The sequence below is a fragment of the Myotis yumanensis genome, unplaced genomic scaffold (assembly GCF_028538775.1).
Source record: "Myotis yumanensis isolate MYYU_CA2020_CCGP unplaced genomic scaffold, mMyoYum1.0.hap1 SCAF_11, whole genome shotgun sequence".
NCBI classification, from domain to species: domain Eukaryota; kingdom Metazoa; phylum Chordata; class Mammalia; order Chiroptera; family Vespertilionidae; genus Myotis; species Myotis yumanensis.
Window position 1 is genome coordinate 55,702,012 of NW_027223762.1, and position 16,781 is coordinate 55,718,792.

The 16,781-nt window shown below is 50.0% G+C and overlaps 1 protein-coding gene across 2 annotated transcripts in view; it reads right to left on the bottom strand.

Annotated features, from left to right (window-relative positions):
- KCNIP3 (potassium voltage-gated channel interacting protein 3) overlaps positions 1 to 16,781 on the bottom strand; it is a 68,302-nt gene that overhangs the window by 3,305 nt on the left and 48,216 nt on the right. For both annotated transcript variants that reach the window (XM_070428519.1, XM_070428520.1), the window contains 4 exons: positions 5,978 to 6,102; positions 5,462 to 5,531; positions 5,105 to 5,175; positions 603 to 710 (listed from right to left, as the gene is read on the bottom strand). In XM_070428519.1, coding sequence (XP_070284620.1) covers positions 603 to 710; positions 5,105 to 5,175; positions 5,462 to 5,531; positions 5,978 to 6,102 — 374 coding nt within the window. The remainder of the gene's footprint in view (positions 1 to 602; positions 711 to 5,104; positions 5,176 to 5,461; positions 5,532 to 5,977; positions 6,103 to 16,781) is intronic.

Sequence of the window (16,781 nt, forward strand, 5' to 3'; positions counted from 1 at the left end):
GGGCGGAGGGGCTGGCATGAGTCCAGCTGCAAGGATGGGGGAGGGTGCAAGGGCCCGAGGGGAGGGGGCTGCACCTATGGATGGAGAACCCCTCCAGGGCAGGTCTGAGCCAGCTGGAGGCCGCCCTGCTCTGCCCCCGCCCCTGCTCTGCCCAGTGACAGCTCTGACTCTTCAAGAAAAGTCAGAGGTAGATTTTTGTCTCCAAAATTTGAGACTGTAGCTACTATTTCACATACAAAAGGTGTTTGGGCCAAAAGAACCCACCTGTGGCCCCATGTGGTGAGGGCCCCCCCTTGCCCCTTGATTGGTGGGAGCCAAGGCCAGCCCCACCCTAGGCTTCTCCACCTGTGTCTCCCCAGGCCCTTCTGTAAGAAGGGCTGGTCCTAGGACACTTGCAGAACTGAACCCGATGTGTGGTGAGGGCACACAGCCCCATGCTCCCTGCACTCAGGGGCCCAGGACAGAGCCCAGGAGAGGAGGAAGCCCCCTGGTGGCTGTCCCCCACCTGGTCTCTGGGTGGGGAGGGGAGGGGAGGCAGGACAGCCTGGGCAGTAGCCACGGGGGGCGGGAGGGCAGACAGGCCAGGCCTCAGTCCCCCGTACCTCTTTGGTGATGTAGCCATCCTTGTTAATGTCGTAGAGGTTAAAGGCCCACTTGAGCTTCTCCTGGACTGTTCCTCGCAGGAGGATGGAGAGGCCAACCACAAAGTCCTGGGAGGAAGGGAGGGTGAGGAGTGCCAATCTGACCCCAGGTTCTATTTCCAGTTCGCTGTGGGCTTCCACTGAGCCACAGCTCCAGAGTGAGGGGCTTCCATTACAGAGCAGGCAGGGGCCCATGAGGTTGACAGTGTGTGCGCATGTGCATGTGTGTGCATATGTGTAAATGTGTGCGTGTGCACGCATGCATGCGTGTGTGTGGGGATGACATGGTGGCTGATACTGATCTTCTCAAGTAAAGCCATTCGAACATATGGTGTCTCAGACCATAATGCATTGCTCTGATGGAGGACACCTCTTTAATAAGGGGTGCCCTCCCTGTAGTTTGCCAGGATCTGCATGTCAGGGTGTTTGAAACTCCCAGCTTCCAAAGCTAAGCTAACAGCGCTCAATTCTGGGCCAGGACAAGCCTCTAAGTGTGGTGGATACTGATCACCAATGTGACAAGACAGACGTTCCCACGGCTCCCACTGGAAACGCCCACTGTTGTGTCACAACAGCTGGGGGGACGAGCCTTTCCCTCCGCTCCCAGGAAGCCTGCAGGCTGAGCCTCCCGCCCGCGGTCCTCCCGGGGCTTCCTGAGGGAGAGGGGCAGAGAAGGCCGGTCCCAGGAAGGCGGAGGGGCAGCCTGTGGAGGGACAGGCCGTACACCCTGGGGCTTAGTCCCCACTCAAACCGCGTGCTTCCTGGGTCTGAGGACACCGGTGTCACAGGGAGAAAGCCAAAGGGAAACAGAGAAAAGCGATTTGGAAGAAACAAAATTATTACAGGAGGAAAACACTTAACAACAACTTTTGGATTTGGAGATTGGAAATCTGACATTGCTAAAATAAGAACAGGATGCTATAAAAAAGGAATAACTAAGAACAAGAAAAAAGCTTTTGGAAATAAAAAGTAAGAAAGCAAAATGACCTACACGGAAGCATGGTTGGAGAAGCCTGTGGAATCTTCTGTGAAGGGGGGGGGGGGGGCAGAGCCGGAAAGTAGGGGAGAAATGGCGGTAAAGAGAGGCCCCAGAGCATGAGCAGCAGGAGTGCCAGAAAGAAGGGAGGACATGAGGCATGAGGGGCGAGAAGGGAGGGAAGACCGCCCACAAGGGAAGGCTGTGCCTGTGCAGGGCCTGCAAACAGCCCGCAGTGTCACCTGCAGGCATGTATCCCGATGCCATTGAGAAAACTGGGTGCAAAGAGAGCCTCCAGGCTCCCAGAGAGAAAAACAAAGCCGAAGAGAAAAGCAGAATCAAGCCTGTTCACAGGGCCCAGGTCAGCAGGCTTTGCCCTCTGGGCAACACTCAGGGGAGGAGGCCAGGGGCCTGGTGGCCACCATCCTGAAGGACCACAGCTTCCCACCACGCTCTGGTCCCACACAACACGTCAAACAAGAGAACAGAATCAAGACCCTCCCAGACGTCTACCTCCCACCTACTTTCTTCCTAGATGGCTGCTGGGAGACGCGCCTGAGAAGAAAGAGTAAAGTGGACAGGAGGACAGTGATGGGACCGGGAGACCTGACGCAGGCCACCCAAAGCAGGGGACAGGGGACGAGACCCCCAGGAGGTGCCCAGCCCCAGTGGATGCTGGAGCCTTGAGGCTGGGGAGGCGTGTCCTCCGGGAGGTGCCTGTCCAGACGACAGGAGAAGGACTTGGGTGAGTTAATGATGAGGTCCAGACCCCAGGCAAGTGAAAACTCAGGAAATTGCCAATGGCAGGCAGGATGAGAATGTGTGCAGAAGAGGAGAGCACGCCACAGTTTACTGCAAGGCTTACTGGGCTCAAACACCCACCAGGTGAGCCGCGAGTCCTTGTCCAATCAGAACCCTGTGCTTCTGTGGGAAGCGGGGGATGGAAAAGTGTGTGCCTGCGAGGCCGAGTCCCCACCACCAGGGCAGACGGCCGCAGGCCGTGTCTGAGATGGACAGTCAGGAAGGAGGAGTGCTGCTGCGAGAACAGTGACAGTCAGCTAAAAGAAGGCTGCCTCCTCGGCGATGTGGGTGTTACTGCTGTTTCCCAAGGTCTATGGCCTGTAATCCGCGGGACTCTTGACATCACGTGTGTGTTTAGGCGAAGAAGATGAGAGTATGTCTAGGAAAACCACGGACAGTCCTCAGAGTCGAGGGCACCGCTGACTCCTGCTGGCGGTTTCCTCAGCAGCGAAGAGTCAAAGCATCTGAGTTCACGCCCTCCCTCTCCTCTGGGGTCCGACAGGCTCCCTGGTGGGAGGGGAAGGACTGGAATCCCACACAGGACCCCGTCTCGCGTGGGCCCCGGGGGCACCACTGTCCCCCCCTGGCCTTCACAGACGCGGGTCTGTGTTGCGGAATCCCTCGTGGTCAACCACCCGAGGACTGCCCTGTTCAGGGTCCCTCCGTGTGTGTTGTATAGCAGCGATGGTGCCAGGAGAGGGTGGTGGCAATGTGCCCGGGGCCCACTGGCCCATCCTCGGTGACACACAGATGACCTCACGTCCAGATAGCTTTCGAGTTCTAAATTGCCAACCCACACAGCACAGTAGTGAGTGGGGCCAGCGCTAGTTCTGCGACTCCTTGCCCTTAAGTCTGAGGCATAAGCAGCCTGTCACATCCACAGCCCTGCTCTCCGGCTGTCCCCGAGGGGCTCCTGTAAGCCACACCGTGATGCCAAGAGGCCTCCGAACTAAGACACCCAGCGTGGCTCCATGCCAAGGTTTGCTGGTCTCACCCATCTACTTTCTGGTCGTCTCTGGTGAGGGCAGGGAAGTTATAACATTTTCCCATATCAGTCAATTTGAATTAATATGGGTCTTATCTCTCAAGAACATACGAAAGCACCGGGATCCTGTAAATGCCCATAAACTGACCTGAGTGTCCATTTCCAGAACACGGTGAGTCTGAGCCATGAGGGGGCTGAGTGTCATCCCAACTTGCCGGGACCCTTCCTGGCCTGTGAGCAGCCGGCATGGAGCCCTGCTGGTTGGGAGGACCCTGGGGAGACACATGCCCTCCTCCCTTCCTGGAAAACCTCCCCACAGCAGACCCCGGGTCAAGAGGAAGGTCATCATGAAGAACAAACACCATGTGGCCCCAGAGGCGCTACCTTCACAGGCAGAGCAGCACATGGAAGGCCAGATGACAGCGGAGGTGCCAGGCAGAGGGGCCTCAGGACCAGCACCCTCAACTCAGCCACTGACAGCAGCCCCCCAAGGCCCACCACCACCTTAAAGGTGTCAAAAGACCCCTCCCTCGGGGGATGGGGAGTGATGGCCACAGGGGAGGAACCTGGACCTTCCTGGCACCCCCCTGGGCACAGAGGGGCCCTACTGAGCAGTCTGATCCTCCGATTTCAGAACAAGAGGAGCCACCACCACTCCCTGACGTGTCCCTCTCACTAGCCCCTTCCCACACCCCCTTCCCAGACGTCTCAGGTACCTCGAGAAGGATCTGCAGAAACTGGTCACAGGGAGGGGCCCTGGGGACAGTGGGCTTTCCCTGCTGTCTCCCCCTCTGCACGGACGGGATCTGTACTGTGTGCGGGCATCACTGAGAACAGGGAAGCTGGGAACACTGCACGTTCACACACGCACAGGAGCCCTGAGAGTGTGGCCCAGGGGGCGGGCCTGTGGCCACCCAGGCGGTGTCCGTGCAGCACGGGGCGGGTGGGCGGGCACACGGAGGAATGCAGCACCGCCAGGATGCGATGTTAGAGCTATTATCTCCCCGGCCTCGCGGGTCCGAGGCTTTCCTGTCACCGCCCTTGGCCGGGTGGTTATCGATCACGCCTGGCTCTCAGCATGGGTTTCCTCCCCAAAGAGGTTTCAGCTTTTCACCTGCAGCTATTTTTAGGGGCCTGGGCTCCGCAGACATGCCTCCTTCAAATGATCTTGTGGCCTGGCCGGGGTGGGACCCATGGCCGCCCACACTGAGCCGGGCGAGGCCCTGCTGGGGACACGGTGGGGGGCAGGCTCCCCTTCCTGACAGCGAGGCACCAGGCTGGGATGGCAGGAGCTGCTCAGGCCGGGTGCTCTGTGTGTTTCCTGACAAAGGCGGTGAGCCTGGGGCTGGGCCTGAAGCCCGCTGTCAGCACAGATCTCTCATGGAGCCTCGTCTCTTTCTCCCGTGCAAACTCACCCTGGGTCACTGCCACCTCGGGGTGCCGCGGTGGCTCCCTGGGCTCCCTGGGGCTGGACTGGAAGACAAGGCTGGGAATAGGAGGCCAGACGGCAAAACCAAATTCTACCGACTTCATAGTTAGGCCCGGGCCAGCCAAACACAGTCCACCTGTTCCCCAGGGGACCCACTGGACCATGGACACCAGGATCAGGCCGGACCCTCTAGAGAGCCCAAGGGTGTGGCACCAGGGCAGAGGGACGCCTGGCATGCCACAGGGATGTGGGAGGGTACAGCAGAGACCTACCTCGAAGCAGATGGCCCCGTTCCCGTCAGCGTCGAAGGCATTGAAGAGGAAGTGTGCGTAGGTGGTGGCATCTGGAGGAGACAAGGGCACTGGCTGGGGTGAGGGGGGCCTCCTGGCAGCCAAGCTCCCACCTCAGGCAGCCCCACTGGGGGCCCACCTGTGTCCTGAGCTGGGGTACCCCCTTCCAATGGGATAGAGGCAGCATCAGGCCACCAGGAAGCAAGTGGTGGCGGGGAGCATAGAGGTGGGGGTGAGGGTCCCCTCCCCATAAAGGGACACCCGCCCTCTGCAGAACTGCCGTAGGGACACAGTGGGGGCATTGGGAGAAGCGGGAGCAGGGTCTGGCCTCAGACTCACCTCCCTGAGGGAAGAACTGTGCGTAAATGAGTTTGAAGGTGTCTTCATCCACCAGGCCCGAGGGACACTCCTGCAGCAGTAAGTCACCCTCAGCAGCCTCGGCCACCCCCAGCCCCGCACCCTGACTCCTCCCTCTGAAGGATGCCTACTGTCCAAGGCACTGCTGGGCTCTACTGAGCGCCCAGGAAAGTCTGGTGGTTGGGGCGGGGGCAAGGCAGGAAGAGTAGGTGTGTGTGGGGCGGGGGGAGGGGGGCGGTGGCTGGTCCCCTTGGGCCAATCTGGTCCTTCCTTTGTGCCAGCACATAGACACGCAGAAAGGAGACACTGCGTGTCTGGGCTTGGCCCACACACTCCCCAGACAGGTCTCCCACAAAACATGAGCCACATCAAGGCCCCAGGATATTTGCTGTTCCATGAAATTTCTAGGTCTGCCTGAGCCAGAATTCCCCTTCCTGGAGCCAAGGATAAAAGGGCAGGGTGGGTCAGGGCCTCTCCTGAGGGGTGGGAATCACTCACATTCTTGAAGCCCCTATAGAGGGACTGCAGCTCCATCTTGGTGAACTTGGTCTGTGCCTGCAGCTGCTCCAGCCCCTCTGGCTGGTGGCGCACCATGGACAGCTCCAGCTCACTGTCGCTGGTATCTGGAGGGGCACACAGACCCGGGAGGGTGGAACATGTACCCCCACCCCACTTCTCCTTCTTGCTAGGGAGTGGGTGCCAGGCCAGGGGCTGATGTCGGGGGTGGAGGGACTCTCCTTGCAGACTGTTGTGTATGGCCTCACAGGCTTCGCACTGCACAAATGGAGGGGCTCTAGTGGGGCAGCACGCTCAGGCCACTCTGCCTCCCTGTCCTCACACAGAGTGGGCCGTCCCTACTCATCTCACCTGCAGCATGACCACCCTATTCGCCACACAGTAGGACAGGGGCTGGGAGCTAGCTCTGCCCTTAAAAGCATTGAACAAGGGGAGACAGGAGGGATAAAGACAGCAAGACAGGCTTGAGGGACCCTCAACCTTCAAGACCCAATTCATGGCCACCCCCTCCAGGAAGGCCTCCCTGACTTCTGGCAGGAATGGGGAGAGGACCCCCCATGGCCCATTCAGCCTACCACACTGTTGCTTGGCTACATTTGGTGGGGGGGATGTACTCACATTTGGACATGAGGTCAAATCTCAAAGGCCCATTGGGCAGGGACAGCCCTTTTCTTTAATAATAAGACATCCAAGTGTTAACTATCGTAGCTGCCTCTCAGCAGGGTGGTGAGAGCATGGATTTCAGATGATCTACTTTTTTACTTATCTTTTTTTTTTTTACCTTTTCCTAAATTTTCTTGATGTGGCATGCATCACTTTTATAATACAAAACAGAGCTATAGACAGAGAAGCACTGAGTACCTACACCTGCTGATCAACCTGATCACATAATTACAGACCTTCCCGCCACACTGTCACCAGCCCCGCCTCCCCAGGCACCCCACAGAATGATGAGTCTGTGGTGATCTGTCGCCCCTTTGCAATGCCCACCCTGTGCCCACAGAGCCCAGAACACTGCCAGGCATGGAGTACTGCTAACCTGAGCCTTTAGAACCCTTTGCTGGACCTGCTCCATGCCCAACCTCTCCCAGAAGCACTGCCCACTCTCACTGACCCATGAGCAGCCTGCACACTGCCCGGCAAGTGGACTCTGTTGCCCTGGTCATGCACACTCCCCGTCTCCAAGACAGCTGTTTCACACCTTCCTCTCTTTGAACTGCCAGTACCTCCTCCCCATCCGGCCCCTCAGGCTGCTTCCTATATCACCAAGAAAATAGAAGCCACAGAAGAAAATTTCCTGCCACAACACCGACCCATCTACCTGCATCTGGCCCAGACCTCCGCTTTTCCTCTTTCTCTGGGGATGAACTGTCCCTGTTCTTGGCTAACTCCTCCACTTACACTGTGGGTACTGTCCCTTCTCACCTACTGAAGCATGAGGCTCCAGAAATTCTCCCCACTCTTTCCTCTCTCCTCACCATTATTCTTTCCTCACTTGAGGATCATCCCATCATCATTGGACATCTGGCTATCCTCAGTCAAGTTTAGTATAGGCAAACCTTGCAAGCCAGCAATTCTACTCTGGGTTCTAACATCCCAAATGAAATCTTACCCAGCGAAGGCAACCTGTAGAAGGATGCTCATGGCAACTGCATTTTTTAAGGAGAGCGGGAAGCATCCCAAGACTTTGTCAAAGACAGGATGGGAACCACAATATGAGGGGTGCATACCAGGAAGCACTGTGCAGTGGATTAGAGGTACACCTCAATACACAGATCCAAGAAGTTCAGTGAACCCCAAGAAGGAAAAATAAAAAGACAAACACATGCAGGAACAGCATGGTCAAGCTGAAGAAAACCAAAAATAAAGAGGCAATCTTAAAAGTATCTAGTGGGGAAAGGGAGACTCTACAATAGAACAATAAGAAAAACACCTAACTTCGCACAAGAAATTATGTAGACCAAGAGACAATGGAGCAACACTTCATATTGATGAAAGGAAAAATCTGCTAACCTAGAATTTTATATCCATTGATAATATCCTTCAAAAAAGAATGTGAAGTGAAGGAATTTTCCAGTAAATCAAGCATGTCAAACTCAAAGGCTAACACAGGCCAAATAAACAAGGTTTAAGTTTATGTGGGCTGCAAAAAAACAAAAGCTTCAATTTCCATAGAAATGTAGATTTATTTCGATAGAGACATGCTGAATACAAAGGGCTGAAATAAATGAGACATCATTAACATAAAATAGAACATTTTAATAAAAATTAATATTTTTTCTTGAACATTAACTTACCAGGCACTGAATAACTGCACAAATTAATAAGTGTAATGCAAATAAACCTATTTTTCTTGTTCTCTGAAAGCAAAATGTTTCCTGTTGCGCACACCAAACAAGTCAGTCCAAGACTAATGACATGGCAATCAGCTGCTAAAATATTTGCTGCTAGTATTAGTGGAGAGAAATGGTGCACCTGCACGTAAGGGAAATGAATGCAACATGATTGTAGTAATTAGCCATTAGCGAACGTTGTAGTTCGTTATTAATAATTATGTATAACAGGATATTATAAAAATTAAGTTATGAAATTTGTATGAAAACATTTCCTACATACCATTATATTGGCTGGGCGGCAAAAATATCCGTTGTGGGCCGTATGCGGCCCGCGGGCTGGGAGTTTGACATGCTTGCAGTAAATGAATGCTAGGGAGTTTGTTGCCAGCAGAATTGCATTACAAGAAATGCTAAAGGAAGTACTTCAGGATGACGGAAAATGGTATCAAATAAAAATCAAGATCAGCAAGAAAATAAGAGGAAGCTATAAGAGGAAATATTTTGAATTGAATTTTTGAAAAGATAACATCAAAATTTGTGGCAAGCAGGTAAATTACTTAGAGTGAAATTTAAAGCATTAAATACCTATTTTAGAAGAGGAACGTTTCTAAATAAGTAAGCTTCCCCCTAAGGCTAGGAACAGGCAAGAATATCTGCTCTCTCCTCTCCTATTCAACATCACGATGAAAGTCCTAATCAATGCAAAAAGGCGTTGGGTGGGGGAGGAGGAAGAAAAGAAAAAAGAAAAGAAGAGAGCAAGGATTAGATTAGAAAGAAAAAAACAAACTATCTTTATTTGCAGATGACATGATTATTTATGTAACTAATCCCAAATAACATACAAAAAAACCCTCTGATAAGTGAGCTTAGCAAGGTCACAAGAGACGTTAACACACAAAATCAGTAACATTTCTATAGACCAGCAATATACAATTGGAAACAAAAATTTAAAAACAATACTATTTGCAATTGCTTGTCCCACAAATGAAATACATAGGTATAAATCTAACAAAACATACACATAATCTGAATGCTGAACACTACGAAATGCTGATGAAAGAAACCACAGAAGACTGAAATAAGGGAAGAGACTACCATGTTCATAGATTGAAAGACCCAATATCATAAAGATGTCAATTATTTCCAAAATTTACGGATTTAACAGAATTCCTATAAAAATCCTGGGAAGATATTTTGTAGATGTACACACAATAATTCTAAAATTTATATGGAAGGGCAAGGAACAGAGTAGCTAAAACAGTTTTGAAAAAGAATCATGTGGGGGAAATCAGTCTATCTGATTTTAAGAGTTATTATACAGCTACAATAACCAAAACTGTTAGGTGTTTGAGGAGAGATAGACACACAGATCAATGCAATGAAACAGATAACAGATTTTTGACAAATGTGCAGTGGAGAAAGAATGATTTTTTTTAATAGATGGTACTAGAAAATTAGACATCCATTACCAAAAAATGAACTTTGACTAAACATTATCTATACTAATAAAAGAGTAATATGCTAATTAGACCAGGAGACCTTCCAGACAAAGCCATGGTGGCGAGGCCATTACAGAGGCAGTTAGGGGTGATCAGGCCAGGAGGGGAGGGCAGTTGGGGGTGATCAGGCTGGGGGGGGGGGAGACAGTTGGGGGTGGGCAAGCCGGCAGGGGGGGCAGTTGGGGGTGATCAGGCCAGCGAGGGGGGGGGGGGAGACAGTTGGGGGTGGGCAAGCCGGCAGGGGGGCAGTTGAGGGCAATCAGGCTGGCAAGGGGGCAGTTGAGGGCAATCAGGCTGGCAAGGGGGGGCAGTTGGGGTTAACAGGCCGACAGGCAGAGTGGTTAGGGGCAATCAGGCAGGCAGGCAGGTGAGCGGTTAGGAGCCAGCGGTCCTGGATTGCGAGAGGGATGTTCCAGCTTGGAGAGGGTGCAGGCCAGGCTGAGGGACACCCCCCTGTGCATGAATTTCGTGCACCGGGCCACTTGTATCGTATACAAAAATTAACTCAAAATGAAGCACAGATTTAAATGTAAGACATATAATAATAACACTTCTGGAAAAATAACATGGAAGAAAATCTTCATGGCCTGAGTTTAGGCAAAGAGTTCTTAGATATGACATCAACAGCAAAATCATAAAAGAAAAACTTGATAAACTGCACTTTTTAATGAAAAAGTAAAACTTTTGCTCCATAAGACAGACTGCTACATAAAAAGATAAACTACGGACTGGAAAAATATTTACAAATCACATGTCTAACAGAGTTTATAAACAACTCTTAAAACCCAGCAGAATTAATAAATGGGCAAAGGACTTGATCAAACACTTCACCCAAGAGGATCTACAGATGACAAGTAAGTACAAATAAAGGTATTTAACATCCTTTGCAATGAGGGAAATCCAAATTAAAACCATAATGATATTTAACTACACACCTATTAGAATCACTTAACTAACAAATACTGACAACGTCAAGCGATGTTAAGGAGCGGAGGAACAGGAACTATACTTCGTTGGCAGGAATGACAATGGTGCTGACCTTCTGGGAATCGGTGTGGCAGTTTCTTATAAACATACACGTACCACATGACCCAGAAATCCCACTGCTGCTTATTTACCCAAATGAAATGAAACCTATTGTATTTACACAATAACTTATGTAAATATCTAGAGCAACTTAATTCACAATCATCAAAAGCTGAAGATAACACAAATGCCCTTGGACCAGTGAATGGATAACTGAACCGTGTCACATCCACACAGTGGAATACTCCTCGGCAATTAATGTGAACAAAGTATAGATAGCCACACAACAGGGACGAATTGCAAGTGCATTGGTAAGTTAAAGAATCAGGCTTAAGAGGCTACCTAATGTAAGATGCCAATCATACGACTTTTTGGAAAATATAAAATTATAGAAATTATAGGGAAGGAGAATATATCAGGGGCTGGGGGCAAGGGATGGGCTGACTACAAGATGAGGGAATTGTTTATGGTGATGGGCTTGTTCTAGAGCAGTGGTTCTCAACCTTCCTAATGCCGCGGCCCTTTAATACAGTTCCTCATGTTGTGGTGACCCCCAACCATAAAATTATTTTCGTTGCTACTTCATAACTGTAATTTTGCTACTGTTATGAATCGTAAAGTAAATATCTGATCTGCAGGATGTATTTTCATTGTTACAAATTGAACATAATTAAAGCATAGTGATTAATCACAAAAACAATATGTAATTATATATGTGTTTTCCGATGGTCTTAGGCGACCCCTGTGAAAGGGTCGTTCGACCCCTAAAGGGGTCGCGACCCACAGGTTGAGAACCGCTGTTCTATAGCTTGATGGTGGTAGTGGTAACATGACTATGCATTTGTCAAAATCCACAGAACTGGGAGACACCAGATGCATGCACAGAGGAAAGACCACACGAGGACACAGTGAGAAGGCGGCCATCTGCAAGCCAGGGAGAGAGCCTCAGAGGAACCAAACCTGATGGCATCTTGCTCTCTGATTTCTAGTCTCCATGTGCACGAGAAAATAAACTTGTGCTGTTAAACAAAACAAAACCAAACAAACAAACAAAAAACTCATAGGCCTGGGCACCCAAGCAGGCAAATGGCACTATACCATGCAAATTATAGAAAATAAAAATTAGAATAACAGCTCCAGGGAAGGAAGACATGGGAGAATAAGAGGGAAAGGGAAAAATAAAATAAGAGAGAGGTTTTAAATGAGTCAAGACTGGCACTGTCCCATGAACTAAAGAGTCTAAGTAACCTAATCCTCTTCCTCAAAGGCCAAAAAATAAAATAAAATGAAAATCCTGGATAAATATATCCAGGGGTGGGCAAAAAGTAGATTTTCAGTTGTGAGTTCATGAAACACAGTTTATTTTTGTAATATTATTTATTTACTTATTATTGCATTATTCATAAACCTACTCTTTATTAATTATTGTATTATTTTCTTTTAAAAAAATAAATCTTTATTGTTGAAAGTATTACATATGTTCTCTTCCCCCCCCACCCCCATTAACCCCTTCAGTTCACCCCCTGCCCCTCACCCCAGGACTTTAGCACCGTATTGTCTGTGTCCATGGGTTATGCATCTATGCATACAAGTACACCTTAAATTTACACAATGTTATATGTCAATTGTATCTCAATAAAGCTGAAAAAAACAAAAAAATTATTTGCTCATGTCACTTCTGAGCAAAGATGAAACCAAATGTTAGCCAACTTAATCCAACAGTATTTTTAAAAAGTAAAAATGCAACCTGATCAAATAGATTTTAAGAGAATAAGGAGGGAAAATCATTGAAAATCAAAAAAAGGCACTGATAAATATCGGCATCTATTTATAATTAAAGCAAACAAAAACTCCTAGCAAACTAGGAATTCAAGAGAACTGTCTTAACTCGATGCAGCTTACATTTGCAAATCACATATTTACAGAAAATATTAGATTTAATGGCAAAGATAAAGACACATTCTCTTTAAGATCTGGGCCACAATCACAAGGTTGGCCTTAACCATCACTAATTGATGTCCTACCAACGCTCTACAAAAATTTCAAAAAAGAAATAAATGATGTGAGTGTTAGGAAGTAAAGGACAGAACTAACATTACTTGTCAATAATACGGTCCCCAGGGACCAAAAGAATCAACATACATGAGGATTTGTAAGGTTGCCAGCTGCAAAATTAATTTATAAAAACCAATAACAACTTTCTCCGCCAGTAATAACCACCTAGAAAATATAATTAAAAAGGTAACATTCGTAATTTCAATAAAACCTAAAAAGTACCTAAGCATTAATCAAAACTCAAAGGACCTCTGTAAGACAGATATCTGAATACATGAGACATTCCATTTTAGATAGGACCATATAATATTATAAAGATGTCATCTCTCTCCAAAGTAATGTGTAAATTCAGTGCACTCTTAATCAAAAATCTAGTTGGCCTTTCTGATAAATTTACTCTGAAATGTAGAACGAGGAATAAAAAGTCCATTAAATTCTGGAAAAGAAGTACAGAGGGAGCTTTCCCTATCAGATACTACTACATACTGTGCAGTCACTGCATTAAAAAATGTGTGGTTGGTACAAGAACAAGCAGACCAGGGAGCTCAAAAAGAGAGGTATAGAGGGGGCTTCGCCGAAGACTGAGGAGAGGTCAGATTGTGTAGTCGATGGAGTTAAGGAAGCTGGCTCCCCACATACAGAAAATGAATCTGGATCCCTTTATGCCACGTGCAACAGTGGGCTCCACCTGAACTAGGAACCAAATATGAAAGGTGAGCTGCAGAATTCAAAGAAAATGTATCTTGCTAACTAAATGGTAGGGAAAGACTTCTGAAAACTTCGAAAGCTCAAACCATAAAGGAAAAAAATGGAAAAATCCAATCCCGTTAAAATTAAGGATTTCTGTTCAACAAAGGCCAGTTAAAGACACTCACAGGACAGGAGATGACAATGTCCAGTGCTCACAGCCGACAAAAGAAGAAGGTCTAAAACAGAGAATCATCGGGAAAGGAGACCACTGCGCTAAGATGCAACGCTCAGAAAGCGGTGCCCAGCTCCGAGGGAGCAGGTTGTGTCAGCTCCCATCGCTTCTGGCAGAAATGACCTGGCCCAAGTGACCGCAGGGTCACACACCACGGACTGTGTGCTGGAAGCTAGTGGGCAAGGAGGATGCACCAGCAGGCTCTTTACCACAGTGCGCACCCTTCACTATGTCCTCTGCAAGGACCAGGCGGGCACCTGGTCCCCACCGGCCCAGGATACTGCCTGCTGGGCTGGCTCCGGTGAAGGGGAGAGAGAGGTGGGCTTTGCGGGGTGGTTTCTGGCTTCTGCTGGACAGGGAAGTGGGCCGGAGCCCCAGGCTTGATGTTGCTATAGGCCGAGGGCTTGAGAAAGGCCTTCCCTTCCCTAGTCTCTGGCTCAACTGTTGCTTCCCTGGACACGGTCAGTGGTTTCTGAGAAGCTCAGTCAGGAGTCTCACATGAAGTCTTACTGGGCAGCCTGCCAAGTGCATCCTCCCTGCCCACTAACCTCTAGCACCGTCAGTGGAGCGTGACCCTGGGGGTCGTCTGGGCCAGGTTCCTTCTGCCAGAAGCGATGGGAGCTGACACTTCAATGCGCTCCCTCTGCCGCTCTCTGCTTCCTGGGCTTTGCTCACATTCGCACAGTCAGTCCTCACAAGGCTTGTGGGCAGGACTCTTCCCACTGTAGATTGGGACCCAGGCAACTGCTTCCACTTTGAGCTCCTGACACCTGTGCCGTAAGAGACTGGGACACACATGGCCCCTGCAGCCTCGCAGAATTAGACACATGCATGCAGTGTGCCAGCGTTCAGAAAGGTCCTGGCCCTGCCCCCTTCTGACTGGGTGTCCTTGGGCAGGTCAGTTCCTCTCCCTGAGCCTCAGCCTCCTCACCTCTAAAATGAGCCGAAGATGAGGACAGAATTATGATACGCACAAAGGGCCTGAGAGAGCGCTCACTAGATGCTGGCGAGCCGTTGTCGTCAGCACCCCAAATCTGGAAACTCTGCCCCGGGGTCGAAGAACACTGATGGGCTTGCAGTGTACCAAGAGCGGCGGCCCCTGCCAGGGACCAGAGAACCCAGGACGCCCTGAGCATCACCAGGGACAAGAGAGTCCAGGACGCCCTGAGCAAATCCAACATTGGCAGGAGAGGGTGCTGGGGGGAAGGTGAGCAAGGAGCGGGTAGGTGGAATAACAGTGGCTCAAGCCAAGAGTAGCCACAGGTCACCTTGGCAAGGCCAGGCCCAGATGGGTGCTGTGAGGAGAGGCAGCTATAGACGGTGGGGCTGCGCTGGAAGAACAGTGGTGGTGGGCCAGGCCCTGCACAGGTCTGTGGTGTGATGCCCCACGCTCCCCTTCCCTCCTTTCTCTTCACCATCTACACTCCAGCCTCACAAACGAGCCTCCAGACGTTACCAAATGTCCACTGACAGGCAAACTGCCCTCAGCCAAGAGCTACTAGTCTAGAACTTAGCAAACCTGGACTGAGATAAGAAGCAGCTGGAGTCAAGCCTTGGGCCACAGGTGTGGACACAAAGGTCTGGAGTTAGGGCTCTGTTGGTCTTGAGAACAAGGCTGGTCAGCCTAGGTGCGCCCCATCCCTCAGCGTGTCTTAGCGCCGAGTTCCACTTTTAATTTTGCAAAGTGCAGTTGTTCACCCCACCTCTCTGAAGTGGATAGGGGGAAGTAGTCTGTTACTATCCTCATTCCACAGATGTGGAAATTACAATACACCAAAGTCACCCAGTAAGCTGGTGACCACACCAGGCTGGAACTCCCCTGACAGGGTCACCAGAGACAGAGACTGACAGGGGACCAGGGCAGAGAGAGGACGGCCTGTTGACTTCTGCATCTATTTCTAGAAACCCGCATCCCTACAACCCGGATCCATTAGTTCCTAACAATCCCCAGGGGCCTCATAACTCTGTTCTCTTTCAGATGAGCACTACAGAGGCTCAGAGAGGACAAGAGACACATCCCACTGCGTGTGTGTGTGTGTGTGTGTGTGTGTCTGGGTGTCTGTGCGTGCGCACATACACAGGCTTGGAGAGAACTTGGGCACCAGCTCCCTTCCCTTCATGCCAGCCCACATCCAGGCTGGAGCCCAAGGCTTAGGGCTCCTCACAGCCCATCTGACAGTCCCTTAGACACTGCCTGGCCAATGGCCCTTCCAGGCACTTAGCAGGCCCCACTCCCCATCAACAAGAAACACCTGAAACGTACAATCCTCTCCCTGTGATGCAGGCAGGGCCTGTCTGAGTGAGAGGATGTTTTCAGCAGTGAATCGCTTCTGTTAGTACAACTCATCACTGTATTACTCGTTATTGATGACAGCAATAGTTCACGAAGCTTGTGCATTTATCACACACCAAAACAGTTCTGGGGCCATGATAGCCCCACTGACCAGTTACAAGTCAGCCACAGCGTCATAAGGCAGGAATTATCATTGGCCCCACTTTATAGAGCGTCAAACTGAGGCTCAGAAAGGTTAAGCGAGATTTACAGCCAGTATGTGTGGGTGACAGACTCCCGGCTCAGACCTGGCTGACTTTGAGGTGCTGTGCTCCTCCCACAGCATCCAGACTCCAGAACTTCAGGGGAACAAGTGAGCAAATATACCAGAAAGAGAAACTCATTTAAGCCTGAGGTGGGTGTTTTAGCGGATTGACTAGAGCCGTGGTCGGCAAACTGCGGCTTGCGAGCCACATGCAGCTCTTTGGCCCCTTGAGTGCGGCTCTTCCTAAGCCTTAGGAGTACCCTAATTAAATTAATAACAATGTACCTACCTATATAGTTTAAGTTTTAAAAAGTTGGCTCTCAACAGAAATTTCAATCATTGTACCGTTGATATTTGGCTCTGTTGACTAATGAGTTTGCCGACCACTGGACTAGAGCATCTGTGGTCTTG